Source organism: Rhamphochromis longiceps, linkage group LG9, assembly GCF_057381845.1.
Source record: "Rhamphochromis longiceps isolate RC_006_pf linkage group LG9, R_longiceps_female_GT1.1, whole genome shotgun sequence".
In the NCBI taxonomy this organism is placed as follows: domain Eukaryota; kingdom Metazoa; phylum Chordata; class Actinopteri; order Cichliformes; family Cichlidae; genus Rhamphochromis; species Rhamphochromis longiceps.
This window is the reverse complement of record NC_140565.1, coordinates 15,402,843-15,422,474: the sequence shown is the minus strand read 5'-3', so window position 1 is coordinate 15,422,474 and position 19,632 is coordinate 15,402,843. Positions and strand designations below refer to the sequence as shown.

The 19,632-nt window shown below is 42.5% G+C and overlaps 1 protein-coding gene across 8 annotated transcripts in view; it reads right to left on the bottom strand.

Annotated features, from left to right (window-relative positions):
- Positions 1–19,632, bottom strand: part of phldb2b (pleckstrin homology-like domain, family B, member 2b) — a 37,795-nt gene that overhangs the window by 11,668 nt on the left and 6,495 nt on the right. For 5 of the 8 annotated variants that reach the window (XM_085418456.1, XM_085418459.1, XM_085418465.1 and 2 more), the window contains 9 exons: positions 16,836–16,934; positions 16,050–16,133; positions 9,649–9,768; positions 7,431–7,615; positions 5,827–7,089; positions 3,253–3,630; positions 2,346–2,507; positions 2,045–2,182; positions 827–955 (listed from right to left, as the gene is read on the bottom strand). In XM_085418456.1, coding sequence (XP_085274582.1) covers positions 827–955; positions 2,045–2,182; positions 2,346–2,507; positions 3,253–3,630; positions 5,827–7,089; positions 7,431–7,615; positions 9,649–9,768; positions 16,050–16,133; positions 16,836–16,934 — 2,558 coding nt within the window. Of the gene's footprint in view, positions 1–826; positions 956–2,044; positions 2,183–2,345; positions 2,508–3,252; positions 3,631–5,826; positions 7,090–7,430; positions 7,616–9,648; positions 9,769–13,507; positions 13,677–16,049; positions 16,134–16,835; positions 16,935–19,632 lie in introns of those variants that run through there. The other 3 variants (XM_085418458.1, XM_085418463.1, XM_085418464.1) reach the window with 2 other exon arrangements.

Sequence of the window (19,632 nt, the reverse complement as noted above, 5' to 3'; positions counted from 1 at the left end):
GCTGCGCTCTCCTAAACTTAAAACAAACCCTTTCACTAAACTTGAACTCCGTAAATTGCAATAAAAAACAAGAAAAATTCCACTAATCCAAAACTTTGCATGCTTTTGTAGCCACCACATTAGAGAAAGAACATCAAGTATACGTGCAAGTGTCCATAAAAGAAACCTTCTCACATAAAAACCTGCATCTACTAATATTAGCAAATAAATGCCAACATACTCAAATACGACAAATAATCGTTTATCAAATACGTCTCATTCCATAACATACGTAGACACGGGTGCAAACCAGACTGTGAAATCTCTAATGTGTGTGTCATCAACACTAAACATGCAACAACACATCACTACCGTTTGGCTAAACATGCAGCCTTTCACACACCATAAGCATTCGCCCCAAAGTGAAGATGATTTAAATGTGCCGCCTCTTTGATAAGTCGTTTCAAAGAACAGTCGCTCATCAAACACAAAAGGTGAAGCCTTTAGACATTACACCCAACAGAGTGAGTCTGTAAGAACCAAACAGGTACCAAAGCCTGACACTTTAGAGATGATATAAAACATAAAGAGGGAATGATTGAGAATGAACGTTAGCTCTGAAAGTGTGCCATGCTCTCATGCAAGTAAGCAAACATTATATAAACGAGTCTGTCATGTGAACAAATGTTTAGAGTCAGTGCTAGTATTTGCCGATATAGCGGTCACATTTATGTTGAATACTTTCTCGAATATGCATGATTTCCATTGGCTCTTCCACTATATTTTTCTAAATATATGTATGTGCGTGTGTTTGTGTGCATATGTGTGTGTGTTTGTGTGTACTGACCCTGGCTAGCTGCTCCTGCAGGGGCTCCTTGGTGGCTTCAGGACAGCTGTCCAGCTGGGAGCGCTGCTCACACACAATCTGAGCCAACCTCTCTACTCTGCCCTTTTCTGCCTGCAGCAGCTTGCACGCCTGGCAGGCAAACGTACGTACACACAGATGCACACACGCATTCCCACACGAGGACGTACACCATGTACACGTTTGTTTATGTGTACATATAGACACAAAAAGACGAACACACACACATACACACACAAAGGACAGAGAGGATGGCAGAGTTAGTGGGGATTGGGGAGCAACAGTTAGTTACTACAGCGACCAGGTCAGTACGGATAGCCTAGTGGGTGGGGAGGGAGGGAAAGCTGGAGGGAGCGCAATGGAAAACTGATTAATGATGTTATGAGACTTCACTTCTGCCGTTTTATTCGTTTTTTTATGAATGCAAATGATTGAAATGATTAAGTAAGAAGAGAGAACGGGCATGTATGGAATGGCGCAGCAGAGGTTAACTATCACACTGATGGCTCTTTCTATAAAATACACAAAACACACATTCACCTAGAATATGTGCAAGCACTCAACTTCATCTGCTCTTCAACCAGTTTTTAACACCCGGGGCTACACGCATCTACCCGATCGCTCGCTTTTCTTTCCCTAACTTCTTCCGCTGGCAGATGCCGGTGCATGGAAATTTCAGAGTGAGTCCAGGACTCAGTCGAACACAGGCCAAACCAAAGCACGCGCACACACACGGATACACACCAGAAATACCGTCCATTTATCCGCTTACACCTCCCACTCTGTCAATAATATCATATGGTGTTATAAATGTAGAAAAAATATAGGCACACTTGCTTCCCTACACTTGCCAAACAGGATCACTTGATGACCGCTACTCCCCGGACAGTCTTAGCAGATATATATTTGGACCAGAGAGAGCATGAGAAGGATTAACACCTACCGCCCGGGTCTCTCAGTTGCCTATGTATTTTTAATGCCATTCAATGCATGTTGCTAGTAAAAATGGAGATGGCTTTTCAAACACCTAAAAGAATTTTTCCATATGTTAATGTGTATTTCTCTCCCCTTTTGATGACCATATGTATTCAAAGGCAAAGTTAAGCATATTCAAAGGGACCTCTAACTTTTAACCCAGCTGGATTACAGATGATAAAGAGGTCTGTAAGCATCCCATTCTGAGTGTATCAACTTGAATACCTTTTCTTTTTCCTGCTGGGATTGGGTCTCTAGGTCAGCTATCTTGTTGTGAAGCGCTTCTAAAGCATCTTTTTCGTGTTGAAGAGCTGCTATCTCGGACTCCTGCTCAGCTTCAACTAGAGCTCGCTCAACCTCGACCTTTAAAAAAAAAAACAAAAAAAAAAAACACGCGCACACACCGCTCAGTTTTAAACCAATACTTTATATCTGTGCTTTTATCAAAACATTCTCATTCATCTTTTGTTAATCTTGACAATAAATCAATCAATAAATAAAGTAAATATCATCATCGTCTATATACCTCTCGGGCAGATTCCTCAATTTGATTGTCCAGCTCTTTGATCTTTTGTTCAAGCTCCTCCATGTTGTTCAGGACCTGGATTCTCTCCTCTTCCACGCGCCTCACTTCCTCCTCTGAAGGGATCGTGTCCTGTCCACGATGGCGAGCTGCATCCTCTAGAGCCTGGTAACATCATCATCAATGTAGTCGCTGATTTAACTCCTGCTAACATGCACTTACATTGACATATCTGTGAGACCTGTAATAATAATCACTGATGCCACAAATGGAAAGGAAAGCGTATGGGCTCCATACATACACACAAATGCCTGCTGTCAGTTCATGCTAACACTTAGCATGCTCTAATCTAATAAATGGACTGTAAATATGTCCCATCTGTGTTGAGTAGGATGTTTGTGTCAATACTTTCTAAGTATTAGGAGGAGGGATCCTTGTCACTGTTATGTTTTCCAGGATGAATGGGGGGCTAAACACTTCCTGCATAAATCTTGATTAATATTTTAGTAAGATGACCAAGGTCAAAGGTGCACGAAGAAGAAAAAACATACATCTATCATTTTACCAAATCAACAGAGACTAATGTTACAGAATATTCTCTTGCATGAAGTCTTCAGAGTGACTAAAGTCTGTAGACCATCAAGGCATTGCATATTTCACTGTATTTATTTTATACTACCGGAATATTTTTTTAAATTTATGTTTTCTCCTACTTTTTTGAATGAGGGTCAAAAGTTATATGATTCTACTGAACAAACACGGTTCTGTAGACTAGTTCATCTTATACACCAAATAACATTTGTTTTTGCTCTTGATAGCACCTCAGTGATACTGCACTCACACATGGAGGGCATTTCTGTGTTAGCATAAAGTTCTAACAGTCACAAAATAAGTGTCCTGTGTCTTATACCTCATTTGTCCTATGTGCACGTGGTGAAGGTGTGGGGGCAAAGCTTCGCAGACTGATAGCAGGCGATTCGGCCCTGTTGTCTCGGTGACCGCTGCTACGCCTCCGTCGTACCTGCAGGTCATCATCATAGTAACCGTTCTCCGATCCAGGGGAGGTCGTGTGCCCGTTTCCGACTATTCCACTAACAGCTGAAGAGTCGGAAAAGACAGAAGGCGTGTCATCATCTTCGTCGGTCAGCTGCAGCTTCTCAAGCTCCTGGTTGATCTTCTGCAGGTCTGCAACAGCTGAAGTGGAGCTTGTGGCTGCGGCGCCTCCGTCCCTTTCAGCTCGGCCCAGCTCAGAGCAAAGAGACAAGATGGTCTCTAGCCGCTGTCGCTCCTGAGATGATGGCAAACATAAAAGCACACGCGTGTATGGGTTATGTGCATGCAATGGCAAGTACTATTTAAGATCACGTTTTTAATGTTGACATGTTGCTGAAGTTTTACACAAATACAATGCAACCCTATAGTATTGAGCTTAGTCAAGTTTTAAATAATAGTATTACCTCGGGAAGCATCACAGAAGTCAGTCCTTCTAAAACTTTTTCCGTTTAGTCCAAAATAAAGAAAAGTAGCGTTTACTTAGTATTCAGCATGACCCTCTCCTGTATGTGGATCTAATTTGGTCTAATATTTGCAGATTTTAGAAGAAACATTTCTTCTCACTGAGAATCCCTGGAGTGAGCACTTCTCCCTGCCAGTGCATAGCTATATGTGGGGCACTACGGAGGCTGCAGAGAGTCAAAAATGCCCTCTTGCAGGTTCAGCAGTTACTTCTCTCAAGGGTTACGTATATGAGCCCCACAGCCAGCCTGTGTTAGTAATATTAGATACAGAGAGGGGGGGAAATGGACAGAGGTGTGTGTGTGTGAGTGATAGAGAGAAAGAGTGAGCTAATGAGAAGGTGGTCAGCTGTCAACCATGGTCATAAGTGTGCACAAGAACCGGCTTTGACTCCAAAGTAGGAATGTGTCTATGAATGTCACCGTGGAAACAAGATGCTTTCCAGGGAATTCTTCACAAGGAGAGAATCGGATCCAGGTGACATTTGGATTGTGAAAATCATGAAATAGTTAACTGTGTGTTTAGGAAAAGCACGAAACACTCACTTTATAGTGCTTCTTAGTTAAACAGTTATGTCAGAATCCACATATAACAAAGCATCGAACACATTTTACCATGCACACATACAAACCCCAATTATAACACGTAACATGAACCAGGAGCTGGCACAAAACGTGTCCGTGTCAGTTTGTCACCTTGCGCTATTCTAATGGGCATAAGCTTCTGTGGAGCCTCTATAGTAATCAGCTGTCAACTAGAGCAAGAGACAGAAAGAAGAAGAGAGGACAAAGACACGGACATATGAGAGGAAAGCTGGAGAAAGCACGAAAATGAAAGACGGTGAAAGAAGCGAAAGACAGGAAACGAGCTGGGAAATTTTTGGACAACACGCCTTGCTTTAAATTCATTTTTAAAAGGTTTGTGTGCCTTTAATTAACACAGACATTAATTTCAGCTTTCTTTTTTAGCGGTCTCTTGTTTCAGAATTCTATTTTCTAAAGATACCACTAGGGGGCAGACAAATACAAGACAATAAGGGTAGACTGAAACACTACAATTGCTGCTACATCTCACCTTTAGTCATCTGATTAAAGTAGAGATGCACGTGATTATAACTCCCTGTATAATGTGGATCATCGATGATATTTAACACCAGGGCACGCACTAAAACAGGCAGTCGAAATAGTTTCAACCCAATTAAGTGCAACACTGCAACACAATTCATTCCCCCATCTTCAAACCGGCAAAAGAGAAAATCTTCACATCATGAAAGCTCAAAACCACGCTCATAAGAATGTGGAGGCTTGTCAAAAGCCACCGTCAAAGTGTTCTTTAAATCAGAGATACTGAGACACTTTAATTGTGAGAACATGGCTGAGAGAAACAGAGAAATAGAAAGAGAGGGATCACGAGATCGGTTGTCATTATATGTTGATAATATGTATTTATCCACCTGCTACACTATAACTCTGTAATCTTCTTGGTTTCTCTTACCCACATCTGACTGATGTGTTCTGTGGCTCCTTAGCACAGCAAACCACACTGGGTGGACCTCCAGATGACTGACATAAACATGAACCTCATATGAACACATATACACACACACACAATCCAAGTACAGGGTTAAGAATAGTGCTGTTAGTATGGGCTAACTGCCATGAGCACCTGTCAAGTGGTGAACCTCACTGTGCGCCTGTGTTAAGCTCCCTGGGAGAGTATGTTTGAGAGCGCAAGGAGCAGGGAAGCATTCCTACACTCGTTCCATGTTTGGTGTCTTTGTATGCGTGCACAAAATAACATTAAACCTTAAACACCCTGCTCTCCTGCCTATATTCAGTCTATCTGAATAAGCTTAGCTGGAGGATGCACTCTATGATGATAAGTCAAAAAAAAAGCAAATACTAAATGGCACAGTACAAACAGCAGCTACAATGCTTTAAATACAGAAGCTAAAAGCAATTAAACTCACCAGTCTCTCCACCTCCTGCTCACGGAGTCTCTCCTCTTTTTGGCGTTGGTGGTAGTCTGTCAGTTCTTCCTTCCCACTTAGGGAGCTGATACTCCCCCTTCTTTCCCTGAACCCCCCTGGCGGGGTCACCCCTGCTTTGCCAAATGACTGCCTCCTCTCCCCCAGACAAATTCCAGTTTCCAGGCCGGCCTTCCCAAATGAAGAACTCCTCTCTCTAAGTCCTAGTCCCGGTGCAACGGTGAGTTCAAGGCCCACTCCTGTTGTTTCTTTCTCCGCCACAGACATTTCTGCTCCTGAGGAGGCGTCATTGCTGCTTAGCCGTTCTTGTTCTGGAGGGCTCGAAGCTATAGAGCTGATGGAGCCTATTGAGCTGGTGGAGGTTAGGCTGAGTTTTTTGGCAACACGAGGAGAAGAGGAGCCCCCTGCCCTGGATGGGATTGTTACATCTGGTGGAGTGGATGTGGATGTGGAAGAGATGGAGTGGGAGGTGGAGCAGGAGGAGGTCCTAGGGGAAGAGAGGGAGATCGACACGACACCTTCCCCTTGAGCTGTGGTCTGGCCTTTAATCCTGTTTGCAGCTTGCTGACTGGAGTGACTAGACTTGTGGTTGAGGTCAGCGTTTTGGCCGTTGCTGTAATGCTCTTTGCTAAATTTGTAATCCCCAGCAGTATCAGACCTCCGTGGAGGCAGCGTTGACAAAGTTAGCACTCCATTATTATTGTCACGGGGGGACGGGGAGGGACAGAGGCGTGGCAGTGAGCGGCTGTGTCCTCCTGCTGTCATCCCACTCAACGAACCTGCTGAGTATTTCCTGGTTCGACTAGTGGGCGTCGGCTCCTGGTTCCCCTGGTTCCCCTGGTTCCCATAGGTGCGACGTCCTAGACGGGGGCTAGAGGGCATGCTGGCAGCGCCCCCAGAAGATGGAGTGCGGGATGAGGAAGAAGATGGAGGAAGAGAGAGGAGATAGTTCTCACTACTGGCAACAGAAGTGGAAGATCCCCCACCATTCCAGGTGGAGAGTAAAGGAGAGGAGCTCTGACTGTGCAGTCGTCGGCTATCGCTGGTGCTAAAATTGTCCTGACTGCGGCCAACTGAAGAGCGCGAGGCCAAAGAAGAAGAAGGGTCGGAACGTCGCCCGGGGGAAAGAGGGGGAGCAGATTTTAAGGACAAAGAAGGACGATCGGAGCTATAGAAACGCCTTGCCTGTTCCTGATAGGCTGATGAAGATGTGGCAGGACTGGAGACAGGTGTGGTGGGGGGAGACTGGGAGACAGAAAAGAAAAAAATGTATGATTAGAAATATATAAGAATTCAGTTCTCCTGTGGAAGCTATAGACAGAAACAAATGAAGAAATGGAAATACACAAATATGATCATTTTCAGGCTTTATTAGATTCAAGTGTTTACCGTGTAATATAAATTACAGAAACACTGATATTGATGTATGTGTTGATGAATATGTGCAGAATTGTGTTTGGAGAACACAATGCAGAATGCAACGATGTAACAACTGGTTCATGTAATGAGTGAATATCAGCTAGAATCATTCACAACCCCTGTTAAAGTGCCCTGAGAGGTAATGTTGGAGCTAAAGGATGACCAACCTGTGTCACACTGAAGTAGGAGGGGTTGGCATTCCCGTTGGCTCTCAGGCTGTTTTCAAGGGCAATTTTCTTACGCTGCAGGGTGTCCATCAAGTCCCGAAGCTCAGATGCTGATCGCATGCCCCTAGCACTACTGGTGCCACCCACAACTGCATGGCTATAGTCACTGCTAAACTTCAGGTAGTCTGGACGGGGAGAGAGATTAAATGGAAAAGAAAATGAATCTATAACATGGGAAAGCTAGGTTAAACATAAACATAAGCTATCGAACGACTAGATAGAAAAGTAGATACAGAAAGAGGAAAGAGAAACAGGGAGAACAAATATGGAAATTATGTGTGAAGAGCCAGGTGAAGACAGAGGAAGGAAAGAGGGAGTGGCGAATGAAAATAGAGAGCGAGAGAGAGGGAGAGATTTATGTATAGTTAAACCTGCAGCTATTCATAAATGGGACCCTTGGCAGAACAAACTCAAACCAAACAATCCACAACTAACCCTATCCCTGAGAATAGGAAACAATCCTGTCCCACACACACACACACAAACTGCATGCAAATACACATTCACACAAAACCATCCATTAGATCCAAGACAAACAGTTTAACTCGAGTTCAGTTCCTCAGTATAGGATTTTGTAGATGAGATAAACCACAAAATATTCTGGAATACCCTCATGAGGCTCCCCCCGCCCTTCCTTAAGTCTTTTATTTAAAGTAGCTTCAGCAGTGAGGAGGTCTTTTTTCTCAAAACCTCAGCTGAGTCAATTTTTACTTCCTTCCTGCTGGATTTACAAATAAACTATCATTTTCTTTCAATAGCATAGCTAAGATTGGCAGCAATGCTAAGTATAAGTAAGTCTGCCTGATAGCTCCGGTACTATTTTGGTGCAAAATTCCAAAAAGAAAACAGTAAATATCTTCTGAAAAAGGCCAAGCAGGTGAAAACACTTAGGGTAAAGTAATGTGCTCAAACCTTGCCCAGTTTTCAAAATTATCTGTGGCTTTATGTGGAAAAGGAGCTATTACAATGTTCAAACTTAGACCACCCAGTGTTTAACAACCACATACACCCACATACACATATATACACTTTCCTGCAACTGTGGCTCCGCCTGTATGTTCCATGTGTAAAAGAAAGCGAGAACCTGGAGCACCTAAAAGTGCATAGACAGATTATAGATGAATATAAGCCTGTGTGAGAAAATGTCAAACCCTTACATGGTGGAGTGAGCTGAGGCAGAAGGTGAAAGACATCATAAGATCTAGAAAAATGCAGGCATGCTCACACACACACACACACACACACACAGGGTGTTTGTGTCCATACATGGGCAGATTTACACCGGAGGGCTGGTGTGCATCAACTCTCTCCTTTCATGATTGTTCTGCTCCAACATATTCAGTTGTGTTTGTGTGGGAGCCTTGTCTTTAGTTGGATGTCTTTAAAATAAGGGTTGGTGACGGTGAAGAATATCTCTGCCCATAATAATAATCTTTCCTAACACACGTGCGTGAAGCTGTGGAAGAAATAAGCACCTTCTGCCTGTTTAAAGAGCGGGATTTCCACTGAATACAGCAGCCTCGAGCACTCGATAAATCGCCTAAGAGATAGCAGAGTCCAGATGTATCACCGTGGCAATGGACAGACACCATACAACCAAAACATTCCAATATGCTTTGAATTTTAGGTTTTGGAATGTGCGTGAAAGTGCATTTGGGAAAGACATATGAGAAGACTGACAGAAACACCTGCCCCCACCCTAACACTGACTCTTTCCTCCCACCACTTTCAGGCAGCAGCCATGGTTAATGTGCACAGAAAAGTTGAGCTCACATGCATTCTCCGCTTTCCCCCCCCTGCCAGTCAGTTAGATGACATCCAATCTTTGAAATCTGAATTTATTTACATTCTTTATGGTTCAACCAGGTCGTTAAATTGGGTCAGTGTGGTCCTCCAATTGGATGTAACCCATCTGGAGTGTGACTATCTGTAACTCCATACTGACATAACAGTGAAGTGACTAGTGAGAAGAGCAGCAGATGTTACATCAGCAGCTGGATCTAATGGAGCACTGAAGATGGCAAAGAAGTGAAAAGCCAGTAAAGTAATAATCAAAAAGGCCTACATGTATATTCTGGAATGGCAAAATTAAGACACAGAGGAGACAAACCAAAGAGGGATCAAGCACAGCTCAGGGTCAGCCCCTTGTGTGATGTACCTGTGTTGTAGGCTAAAGCTGATACAGGACTCTTTTGGGGAAGCATGCTCTTCATTCTGCTGGCTTCCTCAGGATGGTTGAACCGGAACAAATAGGATTTTCCCAGACACAAAGAATAACCTGAAAGGGAAAACACAAACAGACGTCTCAAATTACTGAGACAAATGATGCAAAATCTGCAGGTAACCAGGTAACATGTGAAGCTAGTGTGATACAGAATACACCATTACAACATCCACATTACAGCGCATATGTGAAGAGGTAAGTCTTAAGTAGATTCATGTGAGCCTGGGTGTTTATTCACAGCTAGACACACTTGCGCACGCGCAGCAGACGACTGTGTTTGCCCTGGCCATCAATTAGCCTGAGAGGGCCGGGTATTAAACAAGATCTCAGGGTCACAACCTCTGTAATACACACAGGCAGCCACAGCTGTCCAAATACTTGAGATGGCAACAGAGAGGAAGAGCGGCGCTGACACAGATACAGGAGGTCTTGTGTGGGAAAAACAGAGGAAAATGATAAAAGAATAAAAACACTGAACTGACGCACTTTTTGAGCCAAGGAGGAAAGAAATGCTGAGGGCCAGCTTTCTTAAATCAACAGGTCAATGCGGGTCTTTCTTCTACTTCCATTGTCGAAAAGCCCTGTTACAGTAAAACCCCCATAACGTTATGTGTAAGAGGCTAAAAAAGCACCTCCTTAATAGCTCCATTTCAGTTACATCAGATTCTTTGGACCTGAAGTCAGACGTAACCACTGAGGCAAGAGGAGGGGGGTGTGGAAAAAGGCTGAATGGAAAAAATCCAGATTGTTTTCATCCTCTCTTTTTCTCTCGTTCTCATTTCATTTTTTGTTGCCTTTTCTTTCTCACACTTATGTCAAGTCTCATAAACATCTCAGGCAGAAAAGCTGCATTAATAGCCGAATTGAGCATTACAGTTGAAATGAAAGAGGTCGAGCCAGTCTAGATATTACCTTAGAGCATTTCACAAGCAGTCCCCCCCCCCCCCCCCCCCCCCCCCCCCAATACACCCAGTTCTCAGCATAGTGGGGAGATCCGATTGCGGCTGTGATGTGAAGTGGGCAACACAGGCACACACACACACCCGAAAACAGTGTAATAAATGTTTAGTCTGCACAGCTGGACTGTGAAGCTCTCAAATCCATACTTATATAAACATGAGCTTGCAGGTTTGGCCACAACCTGTGAGGAAGTGGGATCATGACCGATAAAAGATGTAGGGCCTCCGTGAAGAGACTGAGAGCAACACACACACACTGTGTCAGCGAGTATGAGTAAGAGCTAATAATAAGCGCTTCTCCTTGCCAGACGTGAGTAAAGGTGTAAATCTTCAAAACGTCTATCTATCTGTGTGTGTTGGAACATGCCTTGTAACAGGGTCTGCCTAATGAATCCCAGTACCTCTCAGTATTTAGCGTAACGGCAAACACAGACATGGGCTCACAAACAAACACACACACACACACAGCAGTCAGCGCTTGTAAAAATCTAATTTCCTACCCTCAATAGCCACTTTTAAAGTGTATGGTAACGTGTGACGTCTTGATTTGTTAACAAGCCCCGACCCTCCTGTCTTTCTAATTTCCTCTCATGTCCTTAGCTAGCAAGTAACTCTTAATTATTCTCTCCTCATTTCGACCCCCAGCATAAACAAATAGCTATGAAGATACGAGTCTACACAACAAGGGCAAACAAACTCCATGTGAAAAAAAATTTCACATCTAAATTTATCTGTGATACAAGTCTGCTGTCTTTAATAACTTCGGTGGGGGGGGGGGGGGGGGGGGGGGGGGGGGTGCACTATCGACAGAGACACCATCCACAACAAAAACTGCTCTAATCTCATTCACGTGTTCACTTGCTTACCAGCAAATTAAGTTTGCCCCCCCCCCTTCCCCCCAATGCATGCACTCTTCCCCGCACACACACATATGAGCAGACCCTTTCCAGCAACAACAAAAGCTGAAATTAGCCTGTATATACATTTATGGGATAATTTAAAGTTTGCAATCTACAAAGTCAGACCTCAGAGTCTTTGAGGACGCAGATGGAGCCTGAGCTGTACGCCTGGAGCCAATTTCTGTCCCCATGTAGATCTGCGCTCTCTCGCCACAATGTTATGGGAGGAGAAACTTAAATCTGCTTCTCTGGTTGGTTAACATCAGAGGCGGAATTGCCAATTTGAGACCATTAGGCTACAAGGAAAAATAAACCAATTTCAAAGGTGCAAACACATGAAACCCAGCTACCTGCTACTTGATCAGGTGTGACATCCATGGCAATCATACCCAACAATGGTGATGCAAGGTCAACTAAAACTATCCCCAAATTTGAAAGATATTAGACAAATGCTATCTTGGCTATGATCCCTAGAATATGCACGGTGTTGACATTAAATCTCAGGCTGAATGTATTCACTCATGAAATGAATACACACACAAACAGGTCCCAGTGGGAGAGGAAATTGTCCTCAAAACCACAAATTAACCCTCTCCCAGGCACAAGGGCATAGTGGTAACACCATGAAAAGACAGACTGGTGTTTCTCAGGAGAGTCAGAGCAGATTAGTCATTCCGTCTCTCACATGCTCACACTCACAGGCCTAATTTGTCTCCTCACAAACTCAGGATTGCCTTCTGTCTGCTCTATCTCAAATCTTATTAACAAATAATCAACTTCCCTCAAGCAAAGAATGCAGACCTGTGAATAACCTCTTAACAGCCCTCTACTTAACTGTATTTCTCACCAAGTATTTAAAGAAAAGAATAAAGCGAACAAAAAAAGATACATTTCATCCATTTTACGGTGTAAAACTGGAAAAAGCAAAATCCAAATGTTCTGGGGGTGGGCAGGCAGAAAGATTTGTGAGGATAATAACATCCGTGACAAAGAGGGAGGTTTTATTTTCAGGTGTCAGGTATCCTGACCACTGAGTCTGCCTTTCTATCCATGAGCTACATTACATCTGCACTGGCACATGCACGTGAACTCACCAGCTAACTTATAACCACGAGACAGGCACACAAAGTTCATTTACATTAAAAAGATGCAGACAAGAAGCTGTGATGGAACACTGCCAGAATCTGGCTAAAAATAAGAAAACGAACCACCAAGTGAGCAACACGGGTGAATCACACCTCTAACCTGCTGTAATAATGATGCACGTGATTTACTGACCCGTGCAATAATTACAGTGTTTCGCCATTTCCAGCAAGCAACAAGCAAAGATCAGCACATCAGGTAACAGTTCAGTAACAGTGTGAATACTATTGACCTTTAGACTAAAAAAATCAAATTGAATTGAATCATTTTAACCAATCAGAAGGACTTTTTACCTTTATATCAAGCTGCTGAGCAAATGCTGTTTACCCTGGCTGGCACAAGTGCTCACTAGTGTGCTTTCTGTAAATAAGCCAGTACACAAATCGATTGATAACTTTAACGCCGGGATCACTGGTCATTCAGTCCAAAGAGCATGCTGTATATGCTTCAGAGTAAAGAGGTATTTCCCTTAGCACATACATAAACAAACAGATGACCAAGCAGTATGATGATATTATAAGTGAAAGTGGAATATAAGCTATGAATTGCGTTTCTCATCCTCACATTAAATAGGCTAGATATACAGAGAAACAGCCTACGTCATAGTTTAAAGCTCGACGTGTGTTTTTCATTCTAAAATATTTCCCAACTCTTACAACAGTTTCTGAAACATTGTGTAACACAAAGTGCTTCAGATGGATAAAGTTCAGTAAAGCAGAGGTTTGCTAACACAAAGGCTGAGTAAATTACAACGTTACTTTACTTCTAAAGCAAATAAAATCCGTTACAAACCTTTTCGAGCTATTTGTTTTCCTTCAGCGTCTTATCATGACAAGAACTACAAAAACTTCTCCCTCACGGGCAAAACAGATACAGACAGATTATATATCAGCACCACTGTCCGCCTCTGTGCTGCCTCCCTCCTCCGTGATGTTCCGCCTCCTCTTGACTCAGTGTGGAAGAAAGTTGGTTCACTGATTTACCATCCACGAGAACCCGGGACTGTACCAAATGTCGGTAAAAAAGGGGGAGGAGGATAAGGACAGGTCAATAAATAACCACAGGGAATAAGTTATAACACGGTAAATATAACGAGTGATGGTTTCTTACACCGAAGTGACACTGTAAAGAGCAAACTGATGAGTGCACGTGACTAAAGACCAGCTTAATGTAACAGCATTACCCGCCACGACCCCTGTGTGTAGTCGGTTAGTTCAAAGACAATTCGGCAATGAGGTCTTTAGTAGACACCCCCCTCCACCCCCACCTCTAAAGCTTTCTTTGTCTACCTACCTCTTCAACAGCTCTTTGCTATGAAAATCACTCCGCTGGTTTATCCTTAAAGCAGGTATAGTGTGTAGAGTCGGACTTACTGAGTCTAAAATGAAGAAGTGACTGCTTAGACTTCATGATAAAACAGCATAGAAACGGTATGCAGTATGCAAGTGGAAGGTATTGACTGAGAAAGATAACGTCAAAAAGTAAATAAGAAAAAAATAAAATAAGAGGGAGGACTGTGCTTTCCTGTCTGGGTTAAAGGTTGTTAGTCTGTTTTGCTTAGATGCTTCATTTGCAAGCATTTCTACCATGACACGAACCCGTGGACAGCTACTTTGCCCTTTATCCTGCGATCATCCTGTGCACACAGTAAAATAAGATAAAACAAGAGAGCAGATATTAGAGCATCCTGTGTTTTGTGCAGCAGCATAGATTTGCATCTGCTCCCTTCCAGTGTAAATGTTGAGAGACTTAGTTTTATGACTACAAATCCACTGAAACGTGAACTGAAAAAATAACAACGTGGAAATCTTGGACAAATGGAAAATAAAAAAACACGGAGCAGATCTAAAGCAGTAATGTTCCAGTTAACAGATCTTATTAATAAACTAACAATGTACTTGTGGAGTTTGTTTGTCAGCGGCTTTCTTCCTCAACAATGATTTCCTTTGTCGTTTCCACCTCTGTTGAATAAACATATTGCTACTCTACAAGTGTCCTCCAGCTGATGTGATTCCAGATCAAGCTCTGAATTCCAAAATACAGAACAGATCATTTCCTAAACACAGCTAATCATCTCCAGACTAGTGTGCATGAGTGTCTGTGTATGTGGTTCGACCAACTCAACCCAGAGCAACTGAGGCCAGTGGATAAAAGATGCTCTCAATCTTTTTCCTTTTTTACTATCGTTTTCCTACGCGTACTCTTCTGACTTTTTAACCCTGTCTTGTTTTTTTAAATGGTAAATGGTAAATGGCCTGTATTTATATAGCGCTTTACTAGTCCCTAAGGACCCCAAAGCGCTCTTTTAGTCTCTTTTCCCCACCCCTGCTATTTTGCTGTGCCTCAGCCTTGTGTGTGGACCCACCAAGATGATGTCAATATTTGAGTCAGCCAGGCACAGCGGGAAGTTAAATAGGCCTGTCAATGTTTAACTTAAACCGTCCAGGCCTTTTCCAGGGCACAAGAAAAAGGAGAAAACTGTAAACAGAAAGGACAGACAAGTGAGTGTGCTGCTTGTCATTTTAAGTAGGACAGGGAAAGGTGAAAGAAGGACAAAGCTGTGGAGAAAATGGGAGAGCATACTGTGACTGAATAAATGACGGAGCAATTCAGAGAAGTGAAAAGAATAGAGGGAAGAAAGGCCAGAGATAGACAGATTAAGATACTCGCAGACAAAATATAGACACGTCTACGTAGGCGGGCATGAAGAACAAGATAAGAAGAGAGATCCATTTAACTTTGGGTGACTACACTTTCTTTTTTTCTTTTCTTTTTTTGAGAACATTCTGCAGTCTCCAATAACAATCCAAAGGGTTTGCATGCTCTGCAGATGCTGGAAGCTGTGACTCATTGTAGGAGCTAGCTGTTCCAAACCACTACGAATTACCCAAAAATACACACACAGACACACACACAAACATACCGAAATGCATCAATACACTCACATGACTACATGTGTGTAGATGTACATGGACACAAACATATTGCACAACCTGTTGTTTGCATGAAGAAACTCAACTGTCCCCATATGAGTCACACAGATAGACTGGAATGTGAGTTAACCAATCCATAAAAGAAACCCCCCCCCCAGAAAACTAACCACTGTCTCTCTGTTGCACACCAGTTATGAAATACTAAGTATCTACAGTCAGCAATGAAGTCAACTTTCAATTAACTCCAGTACTAATAAGGACCAGTAGATGGCAATATCTCAAAGTGTGTGTATGTGAAAAGGCCTGTATCCTCATGTATGCTGATACCAATGTGCAGTATACAGGCTTTTCCTGAGAGCAGGCTGACCTACACTGTGCGCATGTGTGCGTGTAGAGTTTACCCTGAGTGAGTGGTGTTGGTACAGTGACCTGGACTCCATCAAGACTGCAGAGGTGGCCACAGGGGTCCAGGGTCACCACCCCTCCTGTTGATAATGAGGAGATAGTCAGGGGAAATGAGTAACAGTGAACTACCATTCACTCCAACATTACACTCCGACATGAGATAACTGCCTTAATCATCCCGCTCCTACACGGCATCCTCTGAAAGCATGCAATATCCCCTGTTAATAAAAGGTACTCACTATTCAGATTTACTGTAATTAAAACAAAGCTTCACACAAGAACAAAAACAACAGCGTAATTAATAATCCAGTTCCTCCCTTCTCCTCACAGCTATTCTATAAAAAGCCCAACAGGTATCCAGCTCGATGGCTTTCTCAGTCTTATATTCATTTTAAACAGTATATTTCTTTTCTTACATTATTAGAATTTTAGGCTTTAGAGGATTGAGAAAGTTTATTATTCTTCCGCTGCTGTTTTGTCAGAATAATCTTCTAAAAACAAAATAACAATGATTGCACTTGGGATGGTATTGAGCAGATCTTCTAAATGCCAAATATAATCACAGATTTGCTTTCAGTGGATTTTACTTGAAGTAATATTTTAGGATTCAAAAACAAAGATTAAAAGCTTGCTAATGAAAGGAGGAGTCATTTCCCCTTTCCCACGACATGCTGTAAAGATGTAAGCACTCTTGCCAGTGTGGAAAAGACAATAGAGCTGTGTTTATTCTGGGGCCTGCCAAAATTATGACGTCATTTCAGAGAAAGTGAACCAACACAGACCTTCATTGATGATTAGACAATGCTCTGCCTCGATGCCAGGTCCTTGAATGGTAATATCCTGAGGAATTGGAGCATCTTCTGTGCCTATGCGTGTTACCCCTGAAACATAAAGAAACACATTTTTTTGCAATCAGTAGAATATATAAATATAGGGGATAGAATTAGATTTATCATGTCTATATAGGTGGTGTGAGTCATAATTAAAGGGTCTTATATCTAATGCTGTTATCATGCAGACACATTGTGGAGTACAAACTCAGTTTTCCTAAAAGGTCTTATTCACATTCTTAGCATTCTTCAAAGTGTGTGTCAAAGCAGTGGGCAGCGATGATGAAGTGGAAATGTCACAAAGCTGACTCTGACGTCAAGGTCTGCCCTTGTACTGTTTGTAAGTTTATTTCTGCATTAACCCCGACTAAGGGTTAAGTGTCAAATCCATTCATATAAAATGCAGTGTGCACTGTTCTCATTGCAAAGAGAAGACAAGACAAGTAAAAAGACTTCTCTGGCTCACTGGGGTATAATCAGAGCCTTGTGATCTATGGAAGAAGTTTATGAATGAGAGTTATCACTGTAATGCTTGTAAGGGCAGATATTTGCTGTCTTTTAAAGCTTTTAATATAATGCCTGTCAGTTTGTATTAGTATTCAGTGTCCTGTCTTCGGGCTAATAAATAATAATCACTAGTACAAGTGTGCCTCTCACTTCACTTTGATTTATAATACTACCTGAATGAGTAATGAAGCTGTGAAACCTGTGGCTTGCTGAATTGATGTGTGTGTGTGTGTGTGTGTGTGTGTGTGTGTGTGTGTGTGTGTGTGTGTGTGTGTGTGTGTGTGTGTGTGTGTGTGTGTGTGTGTGTGTGTGTGTTAGACGGTGAGAAATTCTAGAAACCTGCGGATAGCTGATAGTAGAGGAAGTATAAATAACTATAATACTCCACCCTTACAGTACAGGAACTAATATAGTGTGTTTTATTAATTGTAGTCAGTTGTTTGTTATGGAAAAAACTGTATACTGGCCTGATATAAATAGCAGTGAACATTCCAAATAAAATGTCTGGATTTAATAAAGCAAGTGCGCTTGCTCTGCTGCATGAAACAGAGTCATGAAACCACGCGATGTGTGTCATTTGTGTTACTGTTGTTTGGGTTGTACTCTGTTGCCAAAGCATTCTCTTCATTTTTTCATGGCTAACTGTGGGTTCAGGCTGTGCCTTAACCAACACATGACAATGAATGAATGTTAATAAGCAACAGTAACCATGGAATTGGATTGAATAACTTGTATAAATATGCACTGGCTCAATGTTTGACACAGTATCACTTTTCCACAGCATCACCCCCCAACTCACTTCTGCAGTAACCACAGAAATGAAGTGACTTGTCCTGGGAAAAGGGCCAATATTTGGGAGAAAAAGAGTGGGAAAAGGTGGGCAAAGGTAGGGCAAAGAGAGGGCATATTTCTCCCATAGCGGCTTCTCTTCATTAGCTCTCTGCTAAATTCAGAATCAAATTCAAAATCCTTTCTCTCACAAGCAGGGTCTTGAATAATCACGACCCATCTCATCTTAAAGATCTGAATGTGCCATATTGACCCTCATAACAGAGCATTTTGCTCTCAGACTGCAGGTTTACATGCTGTTCCTAGAAGGGAGGCAGACCCTTCAGCTTTCAAATATAGCGCTTTTCTACTCTCCCAGAGTACTCAAAGCGCTCTATACAACATGCCACATTCACCCAGTCACACAAGCCCTTTCTCGATACTTTGTGCTGTCTAACTACATTCACACTGCAATGGACGCATCGGAGAGCAACTTGGGGTTAGTATCTTGCCCAAGGATACTTGACATGCAGACCGGAAAAAACAGGGCTACAGCAACCCGAACAGGCCCCTCTTCGATGGGACCAGGTCCCAGTTTGGATTAAGGAGACAGACACCCGGTCTACTTTTAAGATTAGGCTTAAAACTTTTCTTTGTAAAGCTTAGCATATAGGCTGGATCAGGTGATCCCAAACCTCTCCTTAGTGCTGCAATAGGTCTAAGCTGCTAGGGGCTTCCCATAATTGTATTGAGTGTTTCTTCTTCACTCACCTTTTTTTAAACTCTCTTTTACTTCTCTAATGTGTGCCTTTCTCTTATTTTTGTATATATTTCTCTTGGTTTGTATATATTTCTTCTTTTTGCTGTTGATTCCTGCTGTCTACTACTTATATTTTATTTATATTTTTTTTCTGGCACAGTTGATGTGGAGCACCCACAATTTTGTTGTACATGTATAATGACAATAAAGGGCTTTCCATTTTGTCTGTGAAGGTTCTCAGTCATCCAGGTCATCGTAGTCAAAGGAGCTTGCAAAGAAAAGCGTCTGGACTTCTTTAAGTTGCTTGAAGACGTTTCACCTCTCATCCGAGAAGCTTCTTCAGTTCTAAGGTCAAATGGTGGAGAGTCCCAGATATAAACCTAGTGGGAGTAACCCCCTTTCCATTTTATTCTTCTACGTAATCATTAGTCAATATTAATCTCTGGCTGTCTTCCACAGTGTGTCCTTGTGTGTCCTTTGTCCTGTCTCCATGCCCTCATCCTCAACCGGTCATGACGGACAGACAGCCCTCCCTGAAGGTGGTTCTGCTGGAGGTTTCTTCCTGTTAAAAGGGATTTTTTTCTTTCCCACTGTCCACCACGTGCTTGCTTATAGGGACATCTGATACAAAACACCTTGAGATATCTGTTGCTTTGATTCAAAGCTATATAAATAAAATTAAGTTGAATTAACATTTGAAGCTGTGAGGATGTG